The sequence below is a fragment of the Acanthochromis polyacanthus genome, chromosome 13 (genome assembly GCF_021347895.1).
Source record: "Acanthochromis polyacanthus isolate Apoly-LR-REF ecotype Palm Island chromosome 13, KAUST_Apoly_ChrSc, whole genome shotgun sequence".
NCBI lineage: Eukaryota > Metazoa > Chordata > Actinopteri > Pomacentridae > Acanthochromis > Acanthochromis polyacanthus.
In genome coordinates, this window is record NC_067125.1 from 34,957,047 (window position 1) to 34,984,353 (window position 27,307).

The 27,307-nt window shown below is 41.1% G+C and overlaps 2 protein-coding genes across 2 annotated transcripts in view; one reads left to right on the forward strand and one right to left on the reverse strand.

Annotated features, from left to right (window-relative positions):
* The window catches only part of ppm1lb (protein phosphatase, Mg2+/Mn2+ dependent, 1Lb), a 56,899-nt gene extending 47,954 nt beyond the window's left edge, over positions 1-8,945 (reverse strand). Inside the window, exon 1 of the mRNA XM_022207154.2 lies at positions 8,012-8,945. Coding sequence (XP_022062846.1) covers positions 8,012-8,410 — 399 coding nt within the window. The 5' untranslated portion in view covers positions 8,411-8,945. The remainder of the gene's footprint in view (positions 1-8,011) is intronic.
* Positions 8,946-12,116: 3,171 nt separating this feature from the next.
* On the forward strand, positions 12,117-25,877 carry nmd3 (NMD3 ribosome export adaptor). Its single transcript, XM_022207153.2, has 16 exons — positions 12,117-12,252; positions 12,667-12,746; positions 15,669-15,803; positions 15,972-16,068; positions 16,623-16,703; positions 17,306-17,434; positions 19,129-19,219; positions 19,894-19,972; positions 20,450-20,546; positions 21,158-21,275; positions 23,159-23,304; positions 23,633-23,745; positions 23,855-23,927; positions 24,144-24,250; positions 25,058-25,128; positions 25,332-25,877. Exons 2-16 carry the CDS (start codon positions 12,703-12,705, stop codon positions 25,463-25,465), a joined length of 1,515 nt encoding a protein of 504 aa, XP_022062845.1. The 5' UTR covers positions 12,117-12,252; positions 12,667-12,702; the 3' UTR covers positions 25,466-25,877.
* The last annotated feature ends 1,430 nt before the right edge of the window (positions 25,878-27,307 follow it).

Below are 27,307 nucleotides of genomic sequence, written 5' to 3' on the forward strand. Positions count from 1 at the left end.
TAATCACAAGCACAAATTAATGGCATTCTGTGGAGTCCGAGCCTTTCTCATATCCCCTGAGCCTTTGTTACGGTGTAAATTAAAGACAACCTGGCTCAGGATTGGTTCACCGCAAAGGTTATTTGAAGGTTTGTAGCTCACAGTTATTCTCTTGAATAGAAACCATGTGCAAATATCAAACATTCATATCAGCTGCATTCCTCCTGTCTGGATGGATCCACGGCTGGACGGCTGTGCAGCACATGTGTGGGGCGGACCAGCTCCAGCAAGTTAACTTTAAACATACACACCAGCATGTGGGCAAAAATATTTACTGAAATAAAGTTAGAACAGAGCTCACATTCTACAAGTGAAAACGAAGCCTCCATTATGTGCTTTATTATGAGAGGCCTTAGAAATGTAAAAAGTATCGAAGGCAGCTTGTCCAACTTCTGAGCAAATGAAAACGTGGCAGACAAACACACCAAAGAGGCTTGTTTCCTTCTACCTGGATGCACCTGCTTTATCCACAGCTCCTTCTGGCCGGTGCGAACAGAGAAAGAACCACTACTGTGAGCATTAGGAAAATCATCACTCAGTCTCTTTGCACATACAATCTCACCAGTGTCGCTAACTCTGAACAGCTGCGACTCGCTACCTTCTTTCAGCCAACATTCTTCTCCTGTCGTCCCTCACTGCCAAGACAGCGAGCGGGCAAACTCCAACTGACTCATCTATTTTCTCAATCACACACAGACAAACAAACAATTGTGGAGCTGGCGTTCACATGCAGACTCAGCCTCCTGGAGCTGGCTGCAAATCGTAGACAATACTGCACAAGCATTCTTTCATTTCAGCATTTTATATAACTGCCATCTAAGTGAAGAATGCCCCCTCTTTCAAAACAAAGTGTAGATTAGACTGAGCAGCCTAGTCAACTCCAGCCATGTGATTAGATTAGGCAACTCTTAATCAGCTACAGAGCAAAAACACATGTAGAAGCATACAGTTACATAGTGTTGCTTAGTATGAACAGATAGAGGGCTGCTGTAGGTGAGCATTATGCATTCGGCGCCAGACTTGCAGCTTTAGAACGTCTCAAGCTGGATTTTAAACCTACACCTCCATCACAATCAGCACGCCTGGCATTTAAAAAAGGCAAAACATCACATGAGGGAGTATGTTATTGCACCACATTGACTAACCGAGTGTGAAGGGCAGCTGAGGCAGTGTGCACACGGTGGGGTCAGGGGAGACAGCAGGTTTGAAGATGGCCTTGAAGATGCAGATTTTGTGGTCCATTCACTGCCAGTGTCCTTTTGGAGAGGAGGATGAGGTGACAACAGGAAGTGGGGAAAATAGGTGAAAAGAGGGTGACTGGGGTGACAAGAGGGGAGGGGATTGGCAACCAAACACACGCAGCTCCGTTACCAAACCCACCCTTCAGCCCCACGTCAGCTCAAACTGAGCAAAGAGTGGGTGAAGTGGAGGAGGACAAAGGGAAGCCAAACAACACAACGTTCAAACTTCACAAACAACTTTCCAGACAAGAATTCCTCCCACAAAACTCCACATACACAATGTGATGCAACGGGTGTGTGTGAACAATGACCTTGTGCCTTCCTTCTGCTTCAAGGAGGTGTATATTTAGTCAGGGGGGTTTAGCACAAGTGTTTGACGGAGAGGGTGTTAAATTATTGAGCAGCCTGTGCCAGCAGGGAAGGATGGCACACTGAGGTTGAAGAAGACACTTATCTGGCCCTACATGCTGCTGACACACACACACACACACCAAACCTGAGAAGTGCATGTTTTTATTAACTCACTAAATGCTCTTATCTTCTAAAGAGAGGAGCTTGTTTTAAGGGGAAAAGACACACGGAGGCGAAAAAATGTTATTACAGTTAGGGGCCTCACATTTATTTAATGGAAAAAGGATGGTGGTGGAAAAGAAGAGATTACAGATGTATACTGCGGGGCTAAACATTTAGATTGGTCGGCAGGCAGCAACCGCATTCATCCATTTATTTGCTGTGTTTCACTCCTTGAATCCTCAGTCGCTCGTTGACAGTCCACTCACTACTAGAAAAGCAAACCTCACCACCCGGGACGAATTACCGAAAGGTCAGAAGACTTTTCGGCAGAGCTCTCCAGCTCTCTGGTCTCTTCTTTGCTTCACAAGTATTTTTCCAACAGTACATGACCTCCCGTGTTCTCTCCACTTTCCGCTTCACTCAACTGCGAGGGAAATGTTGAGTGACTGCTTTCGCCACAAATGACACAAGTGGATAGGAGGATAAGGCTGATAATAAGCAATTTTATTGATCCTCATAGTATGAATTTCTCTTGTTTTTACAGTCAAAGTGCAGGGCAGACAGCTGGAGCAGTTAGGAATTCTGTCCTACTCATGGATTCCTCAGTGTGTGTGTGCATAAAGCTGTGCTGTTGATGCTTCAGCCTGAGTCAGACGGAGAACCGAGTCACTTGTAAATGTAAGATCATGAACCAAATCCACTGTTTACAATGTTGTGTTACAGTTAATACAGAGGAATGAGCTGTCTGGTAGAGTGTTAAAATCTTCCATCTGGCTACTGTCAGCCCAACACCTTGCTTATATATTCACACAGGTGCGAGTGCGTGTGTGTGCATGTGTGTGTGTGGTGCATTGGGAGCATGTTGCAAAAAAGAATACAGAAACCCACTCTAGTATTACTTTTTCTAAAACTGGGAAAAACAGGCAAGTCAAACGGCATAATAAAGCAATTTTTGAAACCGTATAGTGTCAGCAGAAGAGTCTAACGCTGCCAATAAATCACCTTGAGATCTTTCTTGAGCAAGAAGCTGTAAAGACACCCTGAACAGCTGTCCGACACCGTTTGAAAAAGAGTCGAAGACGTCACATTCATCCGCTTGCAGCCCCTAAATGACCAAACAGGTGGGAATAACATATGCTATTAAATGATCACAGTGCACAACCATGCATACACAATTTTTTGCCAATCTCTCAAATATGATTCATGAACTGACACAGCTTTTCAGCACAAATCAAACAAAGAGCAACAACTAAACAGGTCTTAACTGGCAGTAAGTCAATGCCCTGTTTTGTGAAAGTCAAAATCGGTGCAACAAGAATGACCCAACTGCCAGCTCCTATTAGAGGATATTTTGAATTGCACTTTCCAGGTTAATTATTTACCAAGCTGAGTTCTCATGAAGGCAGAACATTAAATTTGAAAACTAAACAGACAAACTCCCCCAAACAAAATCATAGATGGAAGATTCCCAGATGCCAGATGAGACAAACATTTATTTACTGTCCATAAACCTGTTAGAACAGATTTATCAGATACTTTGGCAGTATTCTCATTAATTAAATTTCAAGGAAGTATCGGTCTCTTCACCAGCTAGATGTTTACTGAGCCCATCTGCCGTTGGTGATAGGTAGTTCACAGTGGAGTGTTGCCAAAAGCAGTGCTGGTGAGAGCAGTGGAAGTGAACTGAAACAGTAAAAGTGAGAGCCAGAAAACCAAAACACTGACCCAAAAGACACTGTAATAGCTCTACAGAGGTGATAAAATTAGTGTTTCGTTGTCAAAATAAAAATACCGACTACAGCTGCTTTAAAATTTCAGAGTTTTCCTTTTTAATTTGTTTAGCTAATATCATTTACTTCGAAATAAGTGCCCGTGAAGTCAATTTTATAAACTTGCAGAGAGCATAGATAGCATGAAGCAGGTGTCTGTTCCTGATAGGCCTTTGGCATTTCAGTCTCACACTGAAGTCGTCTCTCCCTGGAATGTAACACCAAAATGCCCCTGTCATCTCCATTTGAACCGTCAACATCCATGAAGGGGAAAACAGCTTCTTCTGCAAGCTTGCAACACACACACACACACACACACACACACACACACACACAGAGATACACATACATATTCATACACTTAGGCTCATGTTGGTGTCCTTGATCTTCCCACTCTCCCTCTCTTCGTTTGCTCTCTCTCTCTCTCTCTAATCCTGTAATGCCAACAGTGCAATTAGTCACATGCCGGGTCTTTCTTTCATCTCTCCAGTCAGTCAGTATGAGCTCAGGAGGAATTCAAACTCCTTGGTATCTAAAGTACATAACCCACTCTCCTGGTCCTGGAGTAAAATGCAAACATGCACATAAACATATTAAAATACCAAAAGTTCAAACACCAGCCTTACTGACTGTGAAACGCCCTTGATTTTGAAAGGAAGGTGAATTATGCTGCAGCAAATGTCCTGTCTACTCTGTACTTCAAGAAATGAATAATGAAGTTAGAAATTAAATGGCAATTCAAACCGAGTATGAAAAGGTGAAGTAAGGACAAGCTAAGAGATGAACAAAGATGAAGAGAAGCCCTCTAACAGCGGTGGTCGTCTGCTCTCTTGTCGCCTCTTTCAGTCAGGAAACATATCTATCACAATCCACTTGCAAACAAACATCACCGATCAAAACCACATGAAAGAGTGAGCCAGGATGGAACAAGAAATGTACAGAACAAAAGTTAAAAAGGAGGCAAAACAGACAGAGAGAAACAGCCCCCGCACTCAAGTTAAACAGGCTCATGGTGAATGTCTCCTCTGTACTCTACAGTTAAGGTAATTTTGCAGCGCCCGAAGCTACAACCTGACAGCGAGACAAGGAGGGGCGAAGCACGGCTGACTCTCCACATCCCAGTAAGGAACAAATGGCTCATGTTGCCGTTAAATGGATGGAGAGCCCAGGGTTATCACTTTCATGCAGGTTATTCCCATGTGTCAGCTAAAAATCAATCTCCATTTAACAGATAAATCCCCCTCACTGAGCCAACATCTAATATGACGGAGACTGCCGACGGATATGTCCGCATTAAGCACTGATTTTAAACACTCGGAAAATTGAATTTGCGTTGTTGTGTGCAAGTGGGTGTTTGGTGCAAAGAGACACTGAAAGAAAAGAGGAGATCTCCAGATGTTATCTAGCGCTGACTGATGATTCATCTGGTAGTAAACTGATTGGTTACACTGAGTAGAACAGTGACAAACTTCATGAAGGATTCAGTTTTCTTTATCAGCTTTCTATCTTCCAACCTGCTGGACTCACATCACAGGATTCAAATCAAGCACCGAACATGCTGCAAATGCAGATTAACACTCAAAAAAAAAAAAAAAAAAAAAAAAAAAAAAATGTTTTACTTTTTGGGAAGCAGCTCGGCTTTCTTCCCCATTTCCTGCCTTCATGCTAATGTGATGATATTGATCTTCTCAACTATTTCTTGACAAGAAAGCATCTGATTTGCCTGTCAGTGTTAGGATACAGCAATTATATATTCTACTTTTTAAAACCTCAATTTACAGCCTGCACTCTTTTCAAGCACATGCTTCTTGCATTTAGAATATATCGGAGAAAAAAAAAATCTTTTTTAAGCTTAGAAAGATAAAAGGAAGAAGTAATACTACAACTTTATTTTTACTATTTTTTAGCAAAATGCCAAACGGACACTACCAGTCAAAAGTTTGGACACACCTTCTCATTCAATGCTTTTTATTTATCTGTATTGTTTTCTACATTGTAGATTAATACTGAAGATTAACACTTTTTTGTTTACAACATAATTCCCTATGTATTCTTTTATAGTTTTGATGTCTTCAGTATTCATCTACAATGTATAAAATAATTAAATGTGTCCAAACTTTTGACTGGTACTGTAGCCTATTTCCAGATTCTCACTTACAAGTACTTGCAGTTTTATTAGACTAATGTTATAGTTAAGTGAATATTCAGGGCACAAGCAGTTTGCAAAAGTCACCTTTTTTCTGTTATTCATCAAAAAACAATCCACAAAATGTATTTATTATAAAAGAAATATTTGTTAGTTGCAGCTCTGAATGCATCTGGATCTACTACTTCTTCCCCTGCGGTTTCCCCCTGCTCCAATTTGACGGCACGCTCACACCCAAGTGATGATGTATTTTACATTTCTACCATTTACAGGATTTCTAAACAGCATCCAAAGCCTGTTGATGTCAATTCAAAGTCTTGAATGTGAAATAGACGTTGACATGGGTCCGACACTGCTTTAATGAGCATGTCTGTGGTTTGGACGAGCAGAGTGTGCATGTGTGCAAAGTGTCTGACACCTCGCTCACTAGCCAGCTGAGGCAGTCCATATTCCTGGTGGTGCTTTGGGCCACACAGCATCAATCTATTTTATTCATTGTCTTTTGGCTACGTAAAAAAAACAAAATAGAACCAAATTCACTAAACAGAGAAGTTGTTTCTGAAGGCTGCTGTCTGGCAACCATTTCACACACTTCAAACGAGGGCGTGGGAATGAAAACGGACCAAATTGTTGCCCATGGATATGCAATGATAAAACAGATGCTTGCATACATGGGCGAATCCTAACCGTCTCTTCCTGCTCTTAAACTCACCACTGAGGCTCTCCCACTCATTTTCTCCTCATTTTGCCGTCAGATAAACATATACTTCGATTTATTTCTTCAAGTCCCTTCAGCATATGTGTGGTAGCTGTGGTGGGGTAACAGGTTAGATCACTGATCTCTAAAAATGAACACCACAGAGGGGAAGAATCAACGAGGAGAGAAAAGGCCGCAGGGGAAAAACAATCCAATGACCACTTTTGGTCAAAAGCTGCAGTAGTCAGCACCGCAGCCTAAAATTTAATTTCCCCTAAAAGAACAGCCACCTCTGTGCCTTTGGCTGCCTATTTTTAGCATGTTATCATCCTGCCTCAATCAGACCACAGCAGTCAGACCCAGAATGAAGGCTGTCAAAAGCAGCGTGGAGCTCCTCAGCGACCAGAAGTGGCCGATCAAACAGCGTGCAGCGTTTAATGCGGGAGCTGAAGACGAGAAAATGGGGTCTCCAGTCAGTTACAGTTAGCCGTTTTGTTTTCTGTGAGGCTCTGTTGAATCAGTACTGTCAGCTGAGGGGCTGGGTTGAAGTCCTACAGAACAATGCCACTGTACGCATGCTATGACTTCATAATGAATCAGTGTTTTCATGTTCCCATCTGACTGAGGCTTCATCTCAAATGCTCTTTGTGTCTTTTACTGACAACTTTTCACAAGGCTTTGTCAAACTGTTGACGCCTTGAACACGATGCCACATTGATGCTCTTGTGTCTGATGTCAACATTAGTTTACACCGAGGAAGTAGAAAGAAAGGAGATCGACAAGGGGGAGGACAGTGACCAGCAGATCAGTGATCGATGACCCGTTTCATTTGTGCTCAGCTACTTGTGCATTAAACTCTGAAGAAATTTGAGTTCATCCTTCTCCTTCCAACAATACCCATTTCAGACCATGGAGAATGTACAACTATTTTGGCCCAAAAAAAACATGAGAGATGAGTTTGGGAGTGATTTCAGCTCCCTTGTTTTAAGGAAAACAGTGTGGGTGTATGCAAAGCTGTAGCAACACATTAGGGGCCTCTATGAATATGGGATTCTGGGCCCTTACTCCACTTTTACACAAAGACTACATGAGAAAGGCTGAACTACTGATTGCTTTCTCGGGTCCCTTAGTATCAAAAGCCTTGTTGTGTGTCACCTGATTTGTTGTAATTCAGTTGAAAACTTGTAAGGGGAATAGGCAGCAATTGAGTTTAATATCAGCTGACATGACAGCGGCATTAAAGTGCAATCTGTTGTAAAATGTAGTTTAAAGACCTCTATTAGCCTTCAAGAATCAATTTGTGTTTAATCATAATCACATGCGAGGTAGAAAACAATTTTAGTCTGATCTGCAGGAGTAAAACTTGCATTAAAACTTATATTTCTGTTCCACTTTGTCAGCTTCTGAAGACCAAAAAAATAAATAAATTAGCAGACAGAACACTTACAAATACCCAATTGAAGCTCGCTTGAGGCACCTGAAGACACACTTTGGGGCCCCCAAAGCTCACTTTAATGCCTCCCTGTGCACACATGTGTATGAGATGGAGATAAACACTAAAGATGCTGCTTTTCGTTTCTTCCCCTCGCCTCAGCACCACACTCACCTCTCCCCCATGGCCATCGAAGATCCCAAAAATAGACGGGTGGCTCTTGTTGACGATGTCGGCGAGCACCTCGAACCGGTCCTCCATGTGGTCTCGCCGGCCTTGGATGGAGTACACGGCCACGTTGTTGCTCTTCAACTCCCAGGTCTTGGCGAACTCCGCGTCCAGGACGTCCAGCCCTCCGAACCGCTCGTTCTGCATCATCTCGGCCACTTTCCCCTTGACCATCTTGACCGCATCTCGGCTGGACTTGACGATGGTCTTCACTTCGTCCGTGTGGAAGAAGTAACTCCACAGAGCCAGGCTGATGCACAGCAGGAACAGGGTCTCCGGTCTGAGCAGAAAATAACGCATGATCCGACCTAGCAGGGACAGCAGGGTCATCGTATCCTCTATCATTTATTTATTTACACGCAGGAAATCGCGGCAGGTTGTTGTGTGTCGCTCGCCCCCCGCCGCGGATCTCACTCCATCGTCGCGTTTGCTTTGGCTCGCGGTGAAACAGGCACATTTAACCGAGCGTTTCGCACTGACTCACCAGGGGCGACACTTCACCGCATTTTCACAAACGCTACCAGGCAGGAAGGTGTCAGGACGCAGACCACCGGGGAACGAACGCGGAGCTTCGGGAGCTGGTTTCCCCCTTTAGCTCTTAGCAGCCCCGCAGTGAGCCACCAACGGCTGCCCGCTGACCATCTGCCGCCGTCCGACAGCACCGACACCCCGGACGGAGAAACGCAGGTCGCCCGTTGGGACTTCAAATTAAGCCAGTTTGCTGGCTAGAGCAGAGTCGTGGGCAGAGCCTGTCCCCTTGCCAGCCCTGCTACTGTTCCCAGTCCTGAAAATAGCGGTCTATGCTGGAGCCCTCACATTCCCAGCTGCCACACTGGCTGCGACTCTCTGCTGCTGCTCCTCTAAACGGTGGTGCTGCCTTCAGGTGCAGCTCGTAAAGTCTCCAGTGTCGACCACAGAAAAGCACAGCAGACTTTATTAAATCGTGTTTTTTATTTAAAATATAAAAATGTAGCCACAAACAAGGCACGGTGATACAGTTTTAATCATTACAGTCGTATTTAACTGCCAAAATTTGATATGGTTTGTGATATATTTGATACATATGATATGATATCAGTATGGAAATTAAGCAGTTAATTGTGTTGCATGGTTCCCAATAACATGACAGCAGATTCTTCATGCACTGTAATAATATTAATTAATTACGGTAATTTAAAGAAAAAAAAACTCAAAATCTGGAAGCAATTGCGCCAGAAAAACTCTAATAATAATAATAATAATAATAATAAACAGCTAATAATAATAATGATAATAAAAATGGTAAAATAAATAAATGAATAAATAAATAAATAGATAAATAAATTATTATTAATAATAGTAATAATAATAATAGATCAAATATATTTAAATCATAGTGATTCTCCTGATTTAAACAAACAGTGTACTTTTCTGGATCACAGGAGATTTCTTTCATCTGTTTTGTAATTAAAATATCAAATTGTAGCCAAAAATATGACTTACATTATTATTATGGGATTTTACTTCCAATATTTAACATATCATAGTTTGGAAATTAAGTGACATTCAAAGCAATTAATTGTGTTCCATTGTTCCCTCTAACACGACGACATTGTAAAACAAAAGAATTAAAAAATAAATAAAATAAAAAAATTGGCAGCAATAGTGCCAGAAAATGTTGGTATTTTGCTATCAAGAACTAAAAACTCTAATAATAATAATAATAAACTAATAATTATAATAATGATAATAATAATACGATGTAAAATTACAATAAAAAATCAATAAAATAATGTAAAATACAATAACGTAAAGTAAGTAAAAACTTAAACAGTGTACTTATGTGGTCAGTGGATCACAGGAACTTTCTTTCATCTGTTTTGTATAATATCAAATTGTAGCCACAAATGAGATTTACATTATTATTGTGGGATTTATCTGCCAATATTTGACATATTATAGTCTGGAAATTAAATGACGTTCTAAACAACATGAGAGCTATGGAGTCACAGGAGTGCCACATCAACATATAAATAAATAAATAAATAAATGTGGAAATATAAAGAGAAATAAATAAAGAAATAAATGTGGAAATATAAAGAGAAATAAATAAATAAATAAATAAAAAGGAAAATTTTGTCTTTGCTTTTACCTTTTCTGTTTTTTCCTTTTATTTATTTATTTCTCTTTATATTTCCACATTTATATATTTACTTATTTATTTCTCTTTATATTTCCACATTTGTTTATTTATTTAGTTACTTATTTTTTATTTCTCTTTATATTTCCTCAGTCCACCAAGAAAAGGAAAAATGCAAATCAGTTTGCTCTGGGCGGGGATTCTGAACACAGGATTCCCGCCTGACACCAGCTTCGAGCACGGCTGGAGTGAAGCCATGTCACCGTTGAGCTTCACCTTATTCTGCCACTGATAAAAAAAAAAGAAACATTAATTTACCTAATTAGCAGCGTCCTTTCAGTGTCTGATGGCAGAATCAGCCGAAGCTCCACGGTGACACGGCTTCACTTCAGCCGTGGTCAGAGCTGGCGTCAGGAAAGAAGCCTGTGTGCAGGTACAACTCCCCACCCTGAAAAGAAAGCCCCGCCCAGAGCAAACTGATTTGCATTTTTCTATTTCTTGGTGTCAGTCCACCCTGAAATAACCACCAAGAAATAAAATGCAAATCAGTTTGCTTTCACTTGGTGGACTGAGCTGTCAATCAAATGGCTTCCTGTCCAGGGTGGATAGTCGCATAGACGTTCCTGATCACAGGCATAGATATGGAGTAGATAGGACACGCCCCTCTGAGCAGCGTGCCTACGGAGACACTAAGCTAGTGGGGGCAAAGTTTCAGTGTTTTCCATTGATGTGTACTGCACGAAAATTAAAACAAGAAGAATGCCGGCTCATTGTGCGGCATACAGTTGCACACTACGTTGGACGATCAAGACAAGGAAACTTGGAATAACTTTCCACAGGTAAGAATAGTTTTGGGCTCGTTTTTCATTATTAAATCTTGTTGAGGGTCTATGAGAGCTAACTAGTTAGCCATTAGCAAAACACTAACACGAGCTAACAGCTGGACAACCAAATACCAGACGATTAATAGTAGCTGTAGTATAGTTGTACAAGCAGTAGTAGTAATACGAAAAGTACAAGCAGAAGTAGTAGTATAAGTAGCTGTTAGAGTCGTAGATGTAGTATCAGCATGTGTAATAGACTAGTATTACAAGTTGTAATAGCAGTGACAGTATCAGCAGCAGTAGTTGGTGTATTGCCACTAGTAGTTGCATTACTATTATATAAAGCCTAACTCATATATATCCAGATTAGCATCTATGTTCTTCCACCAAACCCATTTTATGATTGGGATTACAGGCAACTCTTTAGGACTGCTTTCAAATAATTGAAATTTTACCAAAATGTGGGGTCATGTAATATTAAAGGGTAGGGATACTGTATCTATTACACAAAGAGTGAGAGAAATGGGGGGGGGGGGGGGGGGGTGTTAATAGAGGCACCACAGATAATTTTTGCCTTGGGTAATTTAATGTATCCATGACTAGAGGGGGGGAAATCCAGGTTTTCTTTGCTGATTTTGTGACTAATAAATGTTCAAACACTGCTTGAGTACTGACTCTCATACAGGACTTTTAAAATAATAATTTAGTCATATAAATGGTAGACTGCCCTAATGATTGCTAACATTATCTTCAAAAAATATCCAGTCAGGAAAACTAGGATACATCTACATCCGTAATGATACCGTTTTTATTGTATAAATGAATGTATAAAATGGTGTTCATTTCTCATAACATTTTTTTTTTACAAACTGCACTCTTTGATAGTCATGAAGAATATACAACCTTTTCTGTGACCTGTTATGTTGTGGTGTAGTACAATTTTAGTCTAACAGGATGGAAACTCTTATTTGTCAGTATATTTAGATATATTTTTTTAAACAATTTTATTTATACTGTGGTCCAGTACTATTTTGTCGTCTTAATTTATTTTATTTTATCTGACCTTGAATGTATTTATTATTATTTTTTTAGTTTTAGAAAAGGAGTTTTATTCAGGCGATCGAAGACAGCCTCGAGGTCCTTCAGTGTTGCGTGACGTCGTCCAGCCCTCTGTCTTCGGTGGGGAAAACGTGGAGAGCTTTACGTGAGCAGTGTGTTGTGGATTTCCCAACAAAATCACTTCAGTAAGTTTTGTCGCGACTCCTTTGTACCATTTATACCTTTCGAGCACTTTAGCTCACACTGTCTGCTTGTTTCTCCACGAATATCGTTTAGAATCACTCCCTAAAACGACAAGTTTAGCCTCCGATGCTAACTTTGTCTTGAATCCAAAGCATCAACGAGGTTAGCAGTGCTAACTGTAGAATTTTTTTCGTCGTCTTTCTCAGTCTTATGTATATAGAAGTGTCTGTTTCTGGGTGTGCACTTCTAAAAAAGCGATAAACAATATTATTATTTACCTGCTGCTGGAAATAATATCTTTAGTTGTTAGTTGGGAGTTGCTACAAGCTAAAGTTTGCTCTGCTCTAGCAGTCTGTCTACCATCATAGCTTCAACTTTGACAGGGCCGATTACATCTGTCATGTTTCTGTTCTTAGAGGTCGCTGGGCTGTACAGGGATCCCGCTGACAACAATGGAGTATATGCAGGCTCCTGCACCAAGCAGCCAGGGAAACATGTAAGTGGGAAAAAAAATAGTTTGTTGTGTGTTTATATTCTCAGATCTGCAGTACTGTTTGAGCCTTAACATAGTTTAACCAAGGATAACACATTTATAAGCCGGGTCAGACAATGTCAGAGCCCTCTCAGTGCCTCAAATCATGTTGGAGTCATCTACACTGATCAGCCACAACATTAAAACCAGTGGCAGGTGAAGTGATGGAGAATCTCGTCCTAATACAGTGTTCTGCTGTGAATCATTGTATCTTGGCATTTATTTGGATTTTACTTTGACATCTACCACCCAGTTAATCATTGCTGCAGACCTAGCTCACCCTGTCATGGCACTACTCAGGAATGACACAAATGTGATAAAGCCGTTGCCTCCAAACTCCTAAGATCCTAATTTAATCAAGCACCTGTGGGATGCATTAGAGCATGCTCAGTACACAACCGTCAGCACCCAGAGGGTCTGCTGCCATTGTCTTTTTGTCAAACACCATTGGACACCCCTAAAAGTGCTGTGTTCATGCTCCAGTGTGTCATAGCTGTTGGTGATTTTAATGTTGTGGCTGATCAGTGTATATTTGTTAAGTTAAAGTGTTCACAGACAAATTTGTCTTATTCAAGAATGAATTAATGCAGACAAGTCTTCCTCAGTAGTAGTCAAAGTAGTCTCAATGTTAAGCCATTTTTATCTGTAATCGTGCTAGTATTGTTGAAAGCCTGGATTACTGGATAAACAGTTAGCAGTTCATTGTGACACCACACTGCATTCACAACGTGCACATGACAGAACCAGGTGTTGTATTAACAAATACATTGTCTTTTCATTAGGTGTTGTCCTAAATGTCTTAAAACATCTCCTGAAGCCCTGTTTATAAAGCTGCAAAGAACCTCTTTCACTACGAAATGGAAATCGATTAAAATATCCCCAGACTGGAAGATAAAGGGCTACACCAATGTGATAGCTTCTTGGTTCAGATTTCTTGAATATCAAAATTTCCCACTTCGAGTGTAACACAGCAACTCGGAGGACTTTTATGAGCATTCTGTGATTTCTGCTTCGGATATATCTTTGACTAAACCAAGACATCTACACACGTGGACAAAATTGTTGGTACCCCTCAGTTAAAGAAGGAAAAACCCACAATTCTCACTGAAATCACTTGAAACTCACAAAAGTAACAATAAATAAAAATTTATTGAAAATTAAATAATCAAAATCAGCCATCACTTTTGAATTGTTGATTAACATAATTATTTAAAAAAAACAAACTAATGAAATAGGGCTGGACAAAAATGATGGTACCCATAACTTAATATTTTGTTGCACAACCTTTTGAGGCAATCACTGCAATTAAACGATTTCTGTATTTGTCAATGAGCGTTCTGCAGCTGTCAACAGGTATTTTGGCCCACTCCTCATGAGCAAACAGCTCCAGTTGTCTCAGGTTTGATGGGTGTCTTCTCCAAATGGCATGTTTCAGCTCCTTCCACATATGTTCAATGGGATTCAGATCTGGGCTCATAGAAGGCCACTTTAGAATAGTCCAACGCTTTTCTCTCAGCCATTCTTGGGTGTTTTTGGCTGTGTGTTTTGGATCGTTGTCCTGTTGGAAGACCCATGACCTGCGACTGAGACCAAGCTTTCTGACACTAGGCAGCACATTTCTCTCCAGAATGCCTTGATAGTCTTCAGATTTCATCGTACCTTGCACACTTTCAAGACACCCTGTGCCAGATGCAGCAAAGCAGCCCCAAAACATTACTGAGCCTCCTCCATGTTTCACCGTAGGGACAGTGTTCTTTTCTTCGTATGCTTGGTTTTTGAGTCTATGAACATAGAGTTGATGTGCCTTACCAAAAAGCTCCAGTTTGGTCTCATCTGTCTAAAGGACATTCTCCCAGAAGCTTTGTGGCTTGTCAACATGCATTTTTGCAAATTCCAGTCTCACTTTTTTATGAGTTTTTTTCAGCAGTGGTGTCCTCCTTGGTCGTCTCCCATGAAGTCCACTTTGGCTCAAACAACGACGAATGGTGCGATCTGACACTGATGTACCTGGGCCTTGGAGTTCACCTTTAATTTCTTTGGAGGTTGCTCTGGGCTCTTTGGATACAATTCGAACGATCCGTCTCTTCAATTTGTCATCAATTTTCCTCTTGCGGCCACGTCCAGGGAGGTTGGCTACTGTCCCGTGGGTCTTGAACTTCTGAATAATATGAGCCACTGTTGTCACAGGAACTTCAAGCTGTTTAGAGATGGTCTTATAGCCTTTACCTTTAAGATGTTTGTCTATATTTTTTTTTCGGATGTCCTGGGACAATTCTCTCCTTCGCTTTCTGTTGTCCATGTTCAGTGTGGTACACACCTTTTCACCAAACAGCAGGGTGACTACTTGTCTCCCTTTAAATAGGCAGACTGACTGATTATGAGTTTGGAAACACCTGTGATGTCAATTAAATGACACACCTGAGTTAATCATGTCACTCTGGTCAAATAGTTTTCAATCTTTATAGAGGTACCATCATTTTTGTCCAGGCCTGTTTCATTAGTTTGTTTTTTTAAATAATTATGTTAATCAACAATTCAAAAGTAATGGCTGTTTTTGATTATTTAATTTTCAATAAATTTTTATTTATTGTTACTTTTGTGAGTTTCAAGTGATTTCAGTGAGAATTGTGGGTTTTTCCTTCTTTAACTGAGGGGTACCAACAATTTTGTCCACGTGTGTAACTGTTTTTTGTGATAATTTATGATCCCAAAAAAACTGAGCAGATGTGGTGATTGTTACAAAGATGGGCTTATGGTATGTTTTGTAAAATGTTTAGCACTAATATACATTTCAACTTTACTGAAGACACTGAACTCAAAATCATTTCTCGAGTAACCAAGAAAATACCAAATTGGTTGTAACAATGTTGATTTTCTCCTCCCCAGCCTGTGCTGCACCTGTGGTGTCCCCATTCCTCCCAACCCGGCCAACATGTGTGTAGCCTGCCTCCGTACTCAGGTAGACATCTCAGAGGGAATCCCCAAGCAAGTCACAGTGCACTTCTGCAAGCAGTGTGAACGGTTAGTTTCATGCAGTTGTTTACAAGCACAAATCAGATGTACATTTTTAACAGTGTAGTACACACATGATATCACTGTGTCTCTCCAGACAGCATTTATAGATGTGAATGTTTTGTTGAGACATTTTGTTGAAAAAGAAGAGGCTTGAATATATCATCTTTGATGCAGATACCTGCAGCCCCCGGCCACTTGGGTGCAGTGTGCTTTGGAATCCAGGGAACTTCTGGCCCTTTGCTTGAAAAAACTTAAGAGCTCCATGACTAAAGTAAGTCAGATTCTTGCTGAAAAATAAAAGCATGCTTTATTCATTTAATATGTACGTGAACATCTCTGGTATCAATTTCAAGTTGTCCATTGTTCCCCTCCCTGAACCTGGATTCACAATTTTGATGCTAAACTGTTTGTTTCAGTCCCATCTTGTTACTGAGCCTGTTTTTTTCCTGTAATTTCTGTGCATTATTTCTGATTTTCACAAGTTTTTTGTGAGTGTGTGCAGAAGAAGGTTGCGCACATGCAGGAGACTGATTTCAGTGACAAAGTTTGATTTTTTTCAGATTTGATGCTGTATAAGACAATATAAAATGTAATGTCCTCAAAAATACCCATCAAGTTAAATCAACACCTGTACATAGTTCAGACTCAAACAACATTGTAATCTTCAGATATATGCTATTCTTTGCAGGTGCTCTGTCATGGATTATATTGCCACAATGCTGTGTCTTGTCATGATGATGTGCACCTTCTTCACCAAAGTTCTTGTGATTATTTAGTCTGGGCTCATTCTGCTCGGTGGATTCAACAACACCTCTCTCCTTACAGGTGCGTCTCATTGATGCTGGCTTCCTGTGGACGGAGCCACACTCTAAAAGGATTAAGATGAAACTGACCATCCAGAAAGAGGTAGACATAACACAGTGGAAATAAGTGTGTGAAAGCGACATTCAATGTGAGATTAAGACTGGTTAGTGACCAGAGATAGGTGTGATGGTGATTGTTCAATTGTTTTCTGCATTTTTTTCCAAAATGGTAACTAGCAATTGTTTCATTTTGAATTTACCTCAATTTAAAACATACATACATAAAAATAAGAATGTGATGGTATAAAGTACATATTGTATTACAAAGTTACTCTGAAGGAATTGTATAAACAGCAGAGCTAACAGACCTGCCTGTTCCTAACTGAGTTATGTGTGTTTGAAAGTAGTGAGTCTTGCCATTTGCTGTCATCTCATCTTCTTGACCTTTAGTGAGAACCTGAGCCCTGTGCTTCTCAGGGCCAACTCTTTTGTTTGTGCTGTTGGAGGGCCTTTATAATGCTGTCTACACTTCCCCACTAGTCAGTTATTTCTCTAAATGGTGTGAAAATGGAAACATAAATAAAGCAAATGTTCTCTCCCCCAGTGAGTTCCTTAATGGACAGTTTCAAGCACAAAGTTTTTCGTCATTGTTTGCTATGCCGCCGGAGCATATGGTGTGACTTGTTGTTGTCTTCGCCTCTCCAGGTGATGAATGGGGCGATCCTGCAGCAGGTGTTTGTGGTCGAGTTTGTCGTCCAGTACCAGATGTGTGACGACTGCCACCGTGTGGAGGCCAAAGACTTCTGGAAGGCCGTGGTTCAGGTTCGACAGAAGGTAGGTGTCTATGGCCTACTAAAAGATCACATTTTTTTTCCATCTCCTGGTATACTTACTTTGAACTGGACTCACATTTTACTTTACAATAAATCATATGGCATGTGTTTGCTTCATTCTATTTATTATTTGAGATATTGATGGTGTGTTTTTTTTTGTTTGTTTTTGGACATGTTTCTGACTTTGGTTGTTTTGATCTTAAGCGATGCATGGATACTAGTAGAGGTCTGACAAGGCTATGAAATGTTTGACACACATTCACCAAAATGTTGAACAGGTGCATTTTGTCCTCCAAATCCCTTCAGTGTGACCTCATATGTTACTGTTGAAGCGTTGTTGTTTTTTCCGTGTTCTTTCAGCTTACTTTTTACCAGATTGGTGTACTATGAAGTGACATTAATGGGTCACTGAGGAATGTTAAGCTGAAAGTCGGGAGTTTTCAGTGTCTCAAAGATGGCTGTCTTTTAACCTGGCCAGATCACCGCGGTAGCTTGTGCTGCACAGCTAACCTTTTCACCAATTCTGTTCCTGATCATATTGCCAGTGAGTGATGGAGGCTCTCAGCTTAGGGAGTGTGTCATATCTGCAAACCTGCTGAGCTGTATGTTAGTGGTTCCTCTAATCGAAACTGTGCAGTTACAGTAGCCCTAACCTTTGTATGTGTTGCTCTGGGAACCTGTGTTCATTCAGTGTGATGATGCAGAAGATGCATAAATATCCTTTTCGTTTTTGTTCTGATTTGCTTCCAAGTTTGTTTTACACTGCTGGTGCTGTGGCTAATAGAACACAGATTAAAGAATGGATTAATGTATTGGTATTTATCACAGAGAATGTTCTGTCAATAACGTTCATTTCACTTTGATTTGACCCAAAAATAATGTAACAAATCTTTATATCCTTCAAAGCTCGCCATTACAACAGCCTGCAGACTAGTTAGCTGGCACTTGATTGGTTCATTTTGTGCAGAAGAAGAGTCAAATGTCGTGTAAACCACCTCCTGTTATGGAAGCACATATACAGCCTAGTGAAGAAAGCCTGGGTTATCAGAGAAAGATGATAACCACTGCCACCAATAGTTACTGATTGTGGTATTAGGTTTTGTTGAGCCAGTTTACACCAAGAAAGCCTTGGTAGTACTTTGTAGTGCACTCCTCTGTAATGCTGTTACTGGTTATACAAACATTGAGCTCCAGATATTTGGCAGGAAATATATCACAGAGTAATAGCGTTGCATTCCACATTGATGTATGGAAGTGAACCAAGATTAGCTTCACTGCTAGTAGATTTATGATTCGGTGATTCAGACTTGTGTCTAGTTATAGCGTCAGACGTTTGAACTTCTGTTACTGTATTTAAGTTACCTAAATTATGGTCTAACTGTTTTGCAAATATTTTGCAAAGGAGCCGCACTGTGCCAAATATATACAGGAAGTTTGAATTACCAGTCTACTTGTTCTTGTTTCTCTGCTGCTCTTTGTCCCTGGAGGCATCATTACCAACTTCACTTTGTATAGAAGTTGTTGTTGTTTTTTTTTTTAAAGTTAAACACTTGTAATTTCTGAAGGTAACAACTGGACTGTTTTTTGAAGAAGGTTGAAGTCTCAGCAGGTTGTTACCAATGTCAAGCTGAACATCAAGAAAGGATGAACATAAATCTCTGTATGACACTGTTTTTCTTTTCATTTTTTTAACAGACTGTTCATAAAAAGACTTTCTACTATTTAGAACAGCTGATCCTCAAGCATAAGCTCCACCAGAATGCGCTCAACATCAAAGAAATCCATGGTAGGTCAGTCTCGTATGATTTCAGGTTTTTCGTGTGTGGCAGTGTCCCTCTCTCTAACGATGGCTGCCTGATATTTTCCTGAGGGCCTGTACCTCGAATTGCACAGAAAAGTGGCGAACTTGCCTCGCTTGTCACTAGCGGAACTAATTTGGATTAGAATGAAGCAGAACATAATGACGTGTCGAGTGTTAATTACCTCTTCCCGTACCAGACAGCAAGCCATGCATGCATATCACTGGCGCCAATCACTTCTTACAGCTGTCCTCATGTGGGCCTCGGAGGGGGCACACGTTGTGCATCTAATCAGTGTGCTGTAATCAGAGCAGGCATTCCACACCAGTTTTGCTGCAAAGCCAGCTTCACACTCTACTGAGAGATGTTAAAAGCTACTTCATGCACACAGATGCCGACACACATGCTGTGCATTGAGTGACAGCTCAGCAGCAGCTCTCTGTACTCTGGAGTTGGACTGTGAGGTGGAGTTTGGCCCGATAGTGCAATTTAAATCATCTCCGTATCTCGGCGCCACTTGAAAGCTTTATGAAGGCTGCAACATGTGGCCGCCATATTTTCTTTCCTCTTCATCTGCTCTCTTGTGTGTTTTGTTTGCATACGTGTTTGCTCTGCGAAGCGCGCCTGTGATGAATTTAACGGTATTGCTCTTTTCTCTTAGAGGGGATTGATTTCTACTACGGCTCCAAGCAGCACGCTCAGAAGATGGTTGACTTCTTGCAGTGCACCGTGCCCTGCAGGTGAGCAGTTGCTACCTGTGAAAACACTGAACACAACCTCGAATGTATTCAAACCGTTCCTGTCTGCCTACATTCAGAGATTATGCTTTCATCCAGTGGTCCAGAAATTTGCGAGCTAATGTGGAGCTAATTTTCCAGCCGCTGGTACCATGATGTAGCCTGTGGATAATAAGTTGTTCTAATAAAAACTGCATTAGCAAAGCATATAAACCGATTAAAAAGCACTGGAATATTTTACAGGGTTTTATTTGTTGTTTCTATTAGTCCATACAGTATAAAAAAATGTATAAATGTTGTTCCTTGATGGTAGAAACATTATGTAATCCATCCCCTGAATGAACCTTCAACAGCTTAGACGGACAGCATGCTGCTTTTTCCACGTGTTCAGAACATTTGGTTGCATTTAGGCCATTTTGCTGTTATGATTTGTCCAAATGGTACAACGTGTCTCTAAATGATGTCATTTCAATTTTAAAGGTCGAAGACATCCCAGCGCCTCATCTCTCACGACATCCACTCGAACACGTACAACTACAAGAGTACCTTCTCTGTGGAGATTGTACCTGTCTGCAAGGTATACAGGAATGACTTTTATTTATATTGTGTACTATATATGTAAGGAAATGATTCAGTGTTAGCAGGGAGATGCACCTTTATCTTGTCAGAAGGGTAGACAAGCCAGAATTGTCATATTGCTTTGCACATCACCACTGAAGCCTTCATTTTGTTAGCTTAGGTAAAATGATATGCCTTAAAAGCGGTCTTATGCAGGTGGAAAACTGAGGCTGGCCAAGATTCTTTCATGTTATTGTTTTTGACAGTTGATAGTAGGGGTAACTGATTCAATATAAAAGGGAGAATTAATATACTTTAGCATTAAAGCTAAAAGGAGGACAGAGATTCTTGGCAGGTGTGGGTTTGTTGTTTTCAATAGCAGCTTAATCCTGTTTGACATGTAGCTTTAGTCGTGTGTTTTAAATAGCAGCACATGCAGTAGACTGAGTGTATTCTCACAGCATGTTTGTATGATAGAGGGCATGCAGAGGCATATGCAATAAATGAAAACAACAAGCGCCTTCTGTTGGGGAAACATTGGCCAGCATAGTGTGCCTCCACAGCAAAACCTTTTACTTTCCCTGTGACCTCAGTTTGACCCCGGGTTGTCTGGTTGTGTCTGGTTGCCAGGACAACGTAGTGTGCCTTTCACCGCGGCTGGCGCAGAGCCTCGGGAACATGGGTCAAGTCTGCGTGTGCGTCCGTGTCACCAGCACCATCCATCTCATTGATCCCCGCACCCTGCAGAGTGAGTATTTCTACTGCCAGGAGTTCTAACGGGTCCAACTGACACCGCTTTAGCTTCAGCATCGGCCTGCTTTGGTTAAATGTAGCTGCTGTCTTGTGTGTCTGGTTGTGGATATAGTTTGAATCACTGGACTCATTAATTTTGTAAGGTGAGCTGTATATATAAGCACTCTGAAACACCTGATGTACAGCTATCTCAATGTCAGCTTTGTAGATTTGAAAGCAGTGCATTGGGTGAAGTAGACATGCTTGAAAATTGTTCTCTGCTTATAATAAAGTCAATAATTATAATTATTAGCCTAGTGTTGAAACAACTGATCCATGATCAAATGAGCAATTTGACAGTGGGAAATTGCAGGAAGAGCTCTTCAATTTTTTTGACAGTTTAGAAGAATTTTTTTGGCATTTTCATTTTTCTTGAGTAGTATGTAGAAAGGAGAAAAAGGAGTATAAGATGCAGCAAAGATCCTCGGCTGAAACTCATCCAGGGACATTACATTTATGTATTATGCGTTTCAATCATTAAGCGACCTGGGAATGAAAGTTTATAGACGATTCAGTACAATTTAAATTAATCATAAAAATAATTGACATATTACCCGATAATGAAAGTTGGCAATATTGTGCAATAGATGAAATCTAAAATGGACTGCCAACTCCATTAGGGCTGCAGCTAATGATTATTGTCTTTGCTGAAGAATCTGACACTTATTTTCTCACTTTGGTCCATAAAGTGTCAGAAAACAGCCACAATCTGACTCTTACAAGTTTCTAAAGTCCAAATTAATGTCACCAGATGTCATGTTTTGTGCAGCAGACACTTTAAAAGTCAAGACACTAACGGTATTACCACATAATTATTGCAGCAGATTCTCTCAAGTGGGTAGTTGGATCTTAAACATTTAAGCAGCAATGCAAACACTTTCCTATACATTTCTTTTGATCTGCTAATTGTTCCAGCTGTACACTTAATTTGGAGTCTTTTAGGATTTCCACTTCTGAAAGCATTGCCACGGGTTGTTTATGGATTTGCATCTTGGAGTGTTCAGCAAAAAAACTACATCAAAAGCACTTCCTCTATATTGCTGTGGTGATACAACTGAGAGTCGCTGCCTCGTCGACACCCTTCAACAGCTGACCCCAGTTTGCCGACCACATGTTCATCACGGCTTCCTTCTGCTCCCAGTCACGGCACAACATCAGATTCGCTCACTAAGAGAAAAGCACATTTTCAGTTTGCATTACGTTCGCCGTCACAGCCAAGTCATTGTATTTGGAAGGATTTATAACCAGTACAAACGCGGTGACAATTAGCGAAGATGTGCTTCCTCTGTATCTGGTGCAATCACTCATTACGTGAGAGGCTGCGGCGCTCCTCCGCAGAATTCTGACATTTTGAAGCGGCACACACGTTTTAATTACTCTTCAAAGAGCAGGCTATTTTAGTTGCAGAAAGTTTTTGAGTGGGCTGAATTGCAGAAACAGCCTCAAGGCTGTTTGGCGGATTCGGCGGCAGTAGGGAGTTCACTCAAGTATTAGAATAATGTGTGTGTGTCCCGGTTTTTTTGCTTGTGCAATTTATTTGCAGCACAGACAGAACACATAATTCCTGTCTAGCTTGTTTGGAAAATGTGGAAGAAGAAAAAACAATTTGCAGACAAATCAGCCTCCTTTTATTTTTTAAACTTATAGAGTTTACAGATAAAGGAACTCCCGAGTATCTGGAAGTTTTCAAAAATGCCTGAAATAATCACATGCTTCGAGATTGATCTGTTTGATTAGAATGAATCCCTTATTGTTTTTATCTTTAGCTGCCGACTGAAAATGGCTGCCTCCATCAGAGTAGGACACCTTATAATACATAAATAATCTCTCATTCACTAGTTGCTGAGGTGGATGGGAACACATACTGGCGCAATCCCTTCAACAGTCTCTGTAACCCGCGGCAACTGGAGGAGTTCATCGTTATGGACATTGACATCATCAGAGACCAGAAGCTGGGTGCTGGAGCTGGCATGAGGTCCAACAAGGTAAGAGGGTGTGTGTGTGTTGGTGCAGAACAGATTGCATTATGGGGGAACATTGCTCTTCTCTCGGAAGCAAAATCAATAGCAAACCATTACATTATCCCTGAACCTGCATGTGGGATTCAAGCCAAAAGGACAGAAACACTCAAGAGTGTTTCTTTTGATGGGGATGAGGGTTGTAGTTTGCTCTCTCTCTCTCGCTTTCCTCGATCTGAATGTTGCATTATCGATGCAGCTGTCTGAATTAACAGGAGAAATACAACAAGAGTAATGTTTCAGTGGCTTGAAACTATTTATATTCCTTCTTTGTGTGTTTGTGTGTGTTTTACAGCACACCCTGGCTGATGTATGGGTTCAGAAAACATCAGAGATGGATACCAGCCAGCAGTATCACTGCCGTACATTCCTGGGCCACCTGCTGAACATCGGAGACCTGGTGATGGGGTGAGTGAAGGATCGATGAGATGTTCAGATGTTCATCATGTGAGCCGTTCAGACTGTCAGCAGGCTATGAGCTTTACACTTAATGACACATTTACTTTGCACCCGACAGGTTTGACTTTGCCAATTCCAACATTAACGATGACTACCTGAATCAGATGAACCCCCATCATGTCCCCGATGTGGTAAGACTCAACCACACTTACCCGAACATCCTCTTTGAAGTTTTTCGCCCACTGTGGTCTTGATCAACTCTGACCTCTAGTGGCAACATAAAATATTGACCGTAGATTTGATAACATTTTAAAAACAGTGCATTCTTGCAAAGAATCACACAAGAAAAATATGCCGATATCCTTGTGTTGTTTCAATTTGTACAACATGCATGTGGAATGTTAAAGGTGTTGATCAAGAAAAGCTACGACCGCAGCAGGAGGGTGAAGCGCAGGAACTGGAAATTGCAGGAGATGGCCAAAGACCGTGAAGGCATGGACACAGATGATGAGAGGTGGGATACTTACGTTAATGTCATATGTCTCTTAAAGTGAAGAAAGTAAACCTTCAAAAGACTGCCAACTTAATCACAGCCTGCTATTTAAAAAAGTATTACACAGAAGTTTAGAGTCTGTTTGGGACTAATTTCAGATATGAATTAGTGCACATTTAGAGCTTCCTCTGAGCATTTAGAGCAGAGTGATGGTAGATGCAGGCTGGATTTGAAATAAGCACGCAGTTGCCATGTTAATTGGAGTGAAGAATCGTGGCATCCAGGAGAAAGCTGTGGCTCATTAATGTTTTTGGACGACAATGAAGCTCCATGAAGAAGAGGAATAAGCTATATCAGGCTTTGGGTACACAGATGATGGAACGATTCATTGTTGGTTTTAGTTTTTTTAATTGAATTTGTTCACAATAAAAAAAAAAAGTACAATATCACCAGACTCATCCTTTGATGTGATGTGCTTAAAATGTACTGTAGATAGCTGTGGTTTTTGGTATTCTTCTGCAAAACATTCTTTAAAATGACTTGTCTACATTTGAAACTCCTTGACAATACTCCTAAACAAGTAAAGGATGTTTTCTTAAGAGTGATATTGAAGCTATGATGAATTTTGTACAAAGTTCCCTGGTACAGAAAATATGGGAAAACACTTAAGAGGGAAGCTGATGATGAAATGGTGATTAAAGCCTTGACATTGTTTTGCTTTGATGAATAGTTTGATGTTCCAAGAGTGCCAAATATCCTGTGGATGTGTTTTTGTTATCAGTAACTGTGCCAGATAGGTTTGGTCTCAACTTGCTTTTCTGTCTGTAGACAATACCAGGACTTCCTGGAGGACCTGGAGGAAGATGAGTCTCTGAGGAAGAATGTCAATATCTACAGAGGTGAGCGGCTGGACACTGCAGACTTTCCTCAGTAGCAGTATCCCGAGAGGTTTCAGAACTTCTGATGATATATTTAGGTTTCCACAGTCAGGCTACGGCTCATTTACTGCAAACGGCTCCTTAAGTTTCTGATCGTGTCACACTGTTTATTACGGATGATGCATCGGATAGTTAATGAGCAGATGCTGATATTTCAATTTCAGATGCGGCAAAGATCCCGGTGGAGAGCGACACTGATGATGACGGAGCGCCACGCATCTCCCTGATGGAGATGCTGGAGGAGCTCAGCCTAAACGATGCCACAGGAGGAGAGGGTGCCGACATGATGACAGACTAGCCGGTCGCCTTTCTGCCTGTGTGGCACTGACGGCTGATCTGTAAAATACAAAAACACAATTAGACACCTCTAATGTTGAACAGATTGAGGACTGATTACACCGCTAAAAGATGATGTTTTATATTGGGAAAAATGGACAGATCCTGTGCCTGTGTGGTGTAATGGCTCATTATAGTTAAAACCTATAAATTAGACATCATGCAGGTGCCACAGTTACAAAAACATTTTCACTGAGAATCTGGACTTTTCACTTGATCATGTACTTCATCCACCTCATCTCAGTGGATTATTATTTCCACTCAGGGCTTACAAATATGCATTTTCTTTTCTTCTTTGTCATGTAAAATCTTTTCAACGATATGGAAATGGAGTGCGCGTAGATTACATCATCAAAATAAATATTTATGCTTCAGCCCACTTGTCACAGACATGTGCTGCTTGTTGAAAACCTTGTCATCCACCAGAGGGAGCTTTGTGTCAAAGAAATGAGGAGTATTTTATTCACAGAGACACACTAGTAGTAAGCTGAGCCAAGTCTGTTAATGGTGTCATTTGGCTACCGTGGGCAATATTCAAATACTCTCTCTGCTTCAACACCTTTTCAGCCAGAGCCAGTGCGGTCTGTGCACTGATTTTTGCCTGAAGCTGGAATTAGATTTGAGTATTCTCTAAATGACAGTGATGTCCTTGTGTGACCTGTAGTGATGACCAGAACGTTGGCAGAAGTACCAAACAGTTTCCAGCTTCCATATTTCACCATTTATGCATCGTAGCTGCACAGATATAGCCTAGCCGCGCTAGACAACCCACAGCATGAATGAATGGACTTGCTCTTATATAGCGCTTTACTACTCATCAGAGTACTCAAAGCGCTTATATAGCAATTGCTTCCATTCAACCATACACTCACACATTCTCACTCTGGGGTGGACGGAAGCGTGGCTGCCAATCCGCGCCTACGGCCCCTCCAACCACCACCAACATTCACACACCAGTGAAGAGCACTGGAGGCAAGGTGGGGTAAGTGTCTTGCCCAAGGACACAACAGCACATGACTAGGCGAGAGCGGGAATCGAACCGCCGGCCCTTCGATCATTGGACAACCCACTCTACCACCTGAGCCACAGCCGCCCCCACACCAACGAATTTAATTCTCTGCCAGGGTGGGTCTAGTTACCCTCCATAAGGCTTGAGGTTGGATGCTCCTAAAACTGGCCGACGAATCACCATGAAGTGTAGAGTCAGAAGGCGGGTGTAACTAAGTGACGACAGAGGCGCGACGATTCTGACAGAAACAACCGGAAACAACTAGCCTAGCCGCGCTAGACAACCCACGGCAACGAATTTAATTCTCTGCCAGGGTCAAAAACAAAAACGACAACAGTCGTTGAGCTCCATTAGCACCGACTCTGAATAATCTTTCTGTTAACATGTCTGTAATATACTTGAGCTTCACCCATTGACTGTATAAATAAGGCTTCACCGAACTACCGCATCCTCTGATTTCCAGCGCTCTAGGAACTACGTCAGCCTATTCGTTGCACTGATTGGTTGTATAAATACCCAATTGCTGCAGAGTGATTTGAAAGACAACCTTTTAGCCCGCCTCCCTCCCTGTCGAGCGTGCCTAGACCCTTGCGTCTTCAGAGCATGGGTCTAGCGCGGCTCGGCTAGCACAGATACAGACTCAAACTTCATCAATGCTAGATTTCACTCAAATCACTTCAGTTACATGTCACACATTTTACTGCCTGGGCTTCCCTGTAAAACACAGATAACCTCACAAGCACGCCACCATCAAAAAAGGGGCTTTTGATGTTCTAATAGTCTAGCATGAATTTG

What these genes read in the sequence shown, in the direction of transcription:
- nmd3 (XM_022207153.2), top strand. Translation starts at nt 12,703, where the DNA reads ATGGAGTATATGCAGGCTCCTGCACCAAGCAGCCAGGGAAACAT. An exon ending in AACTGACCATCCAGAAAGAG is followed by an intron (nt 16,704 to 17,305) that starts GTAGACATAACA and finishes TCGCCTCTCCAG; the next exon opens with GTGATGAATGGGGCGATCCT. An exon ending in TGATCCCCGCACCCTGCAGA is followed by an intron (nt 21,276 to 23,158) that starts GTGAGTATTTCT and finishes CTCATTCACTAG; the next exon opens with TTGCTGAGGTGGATGGGAAC.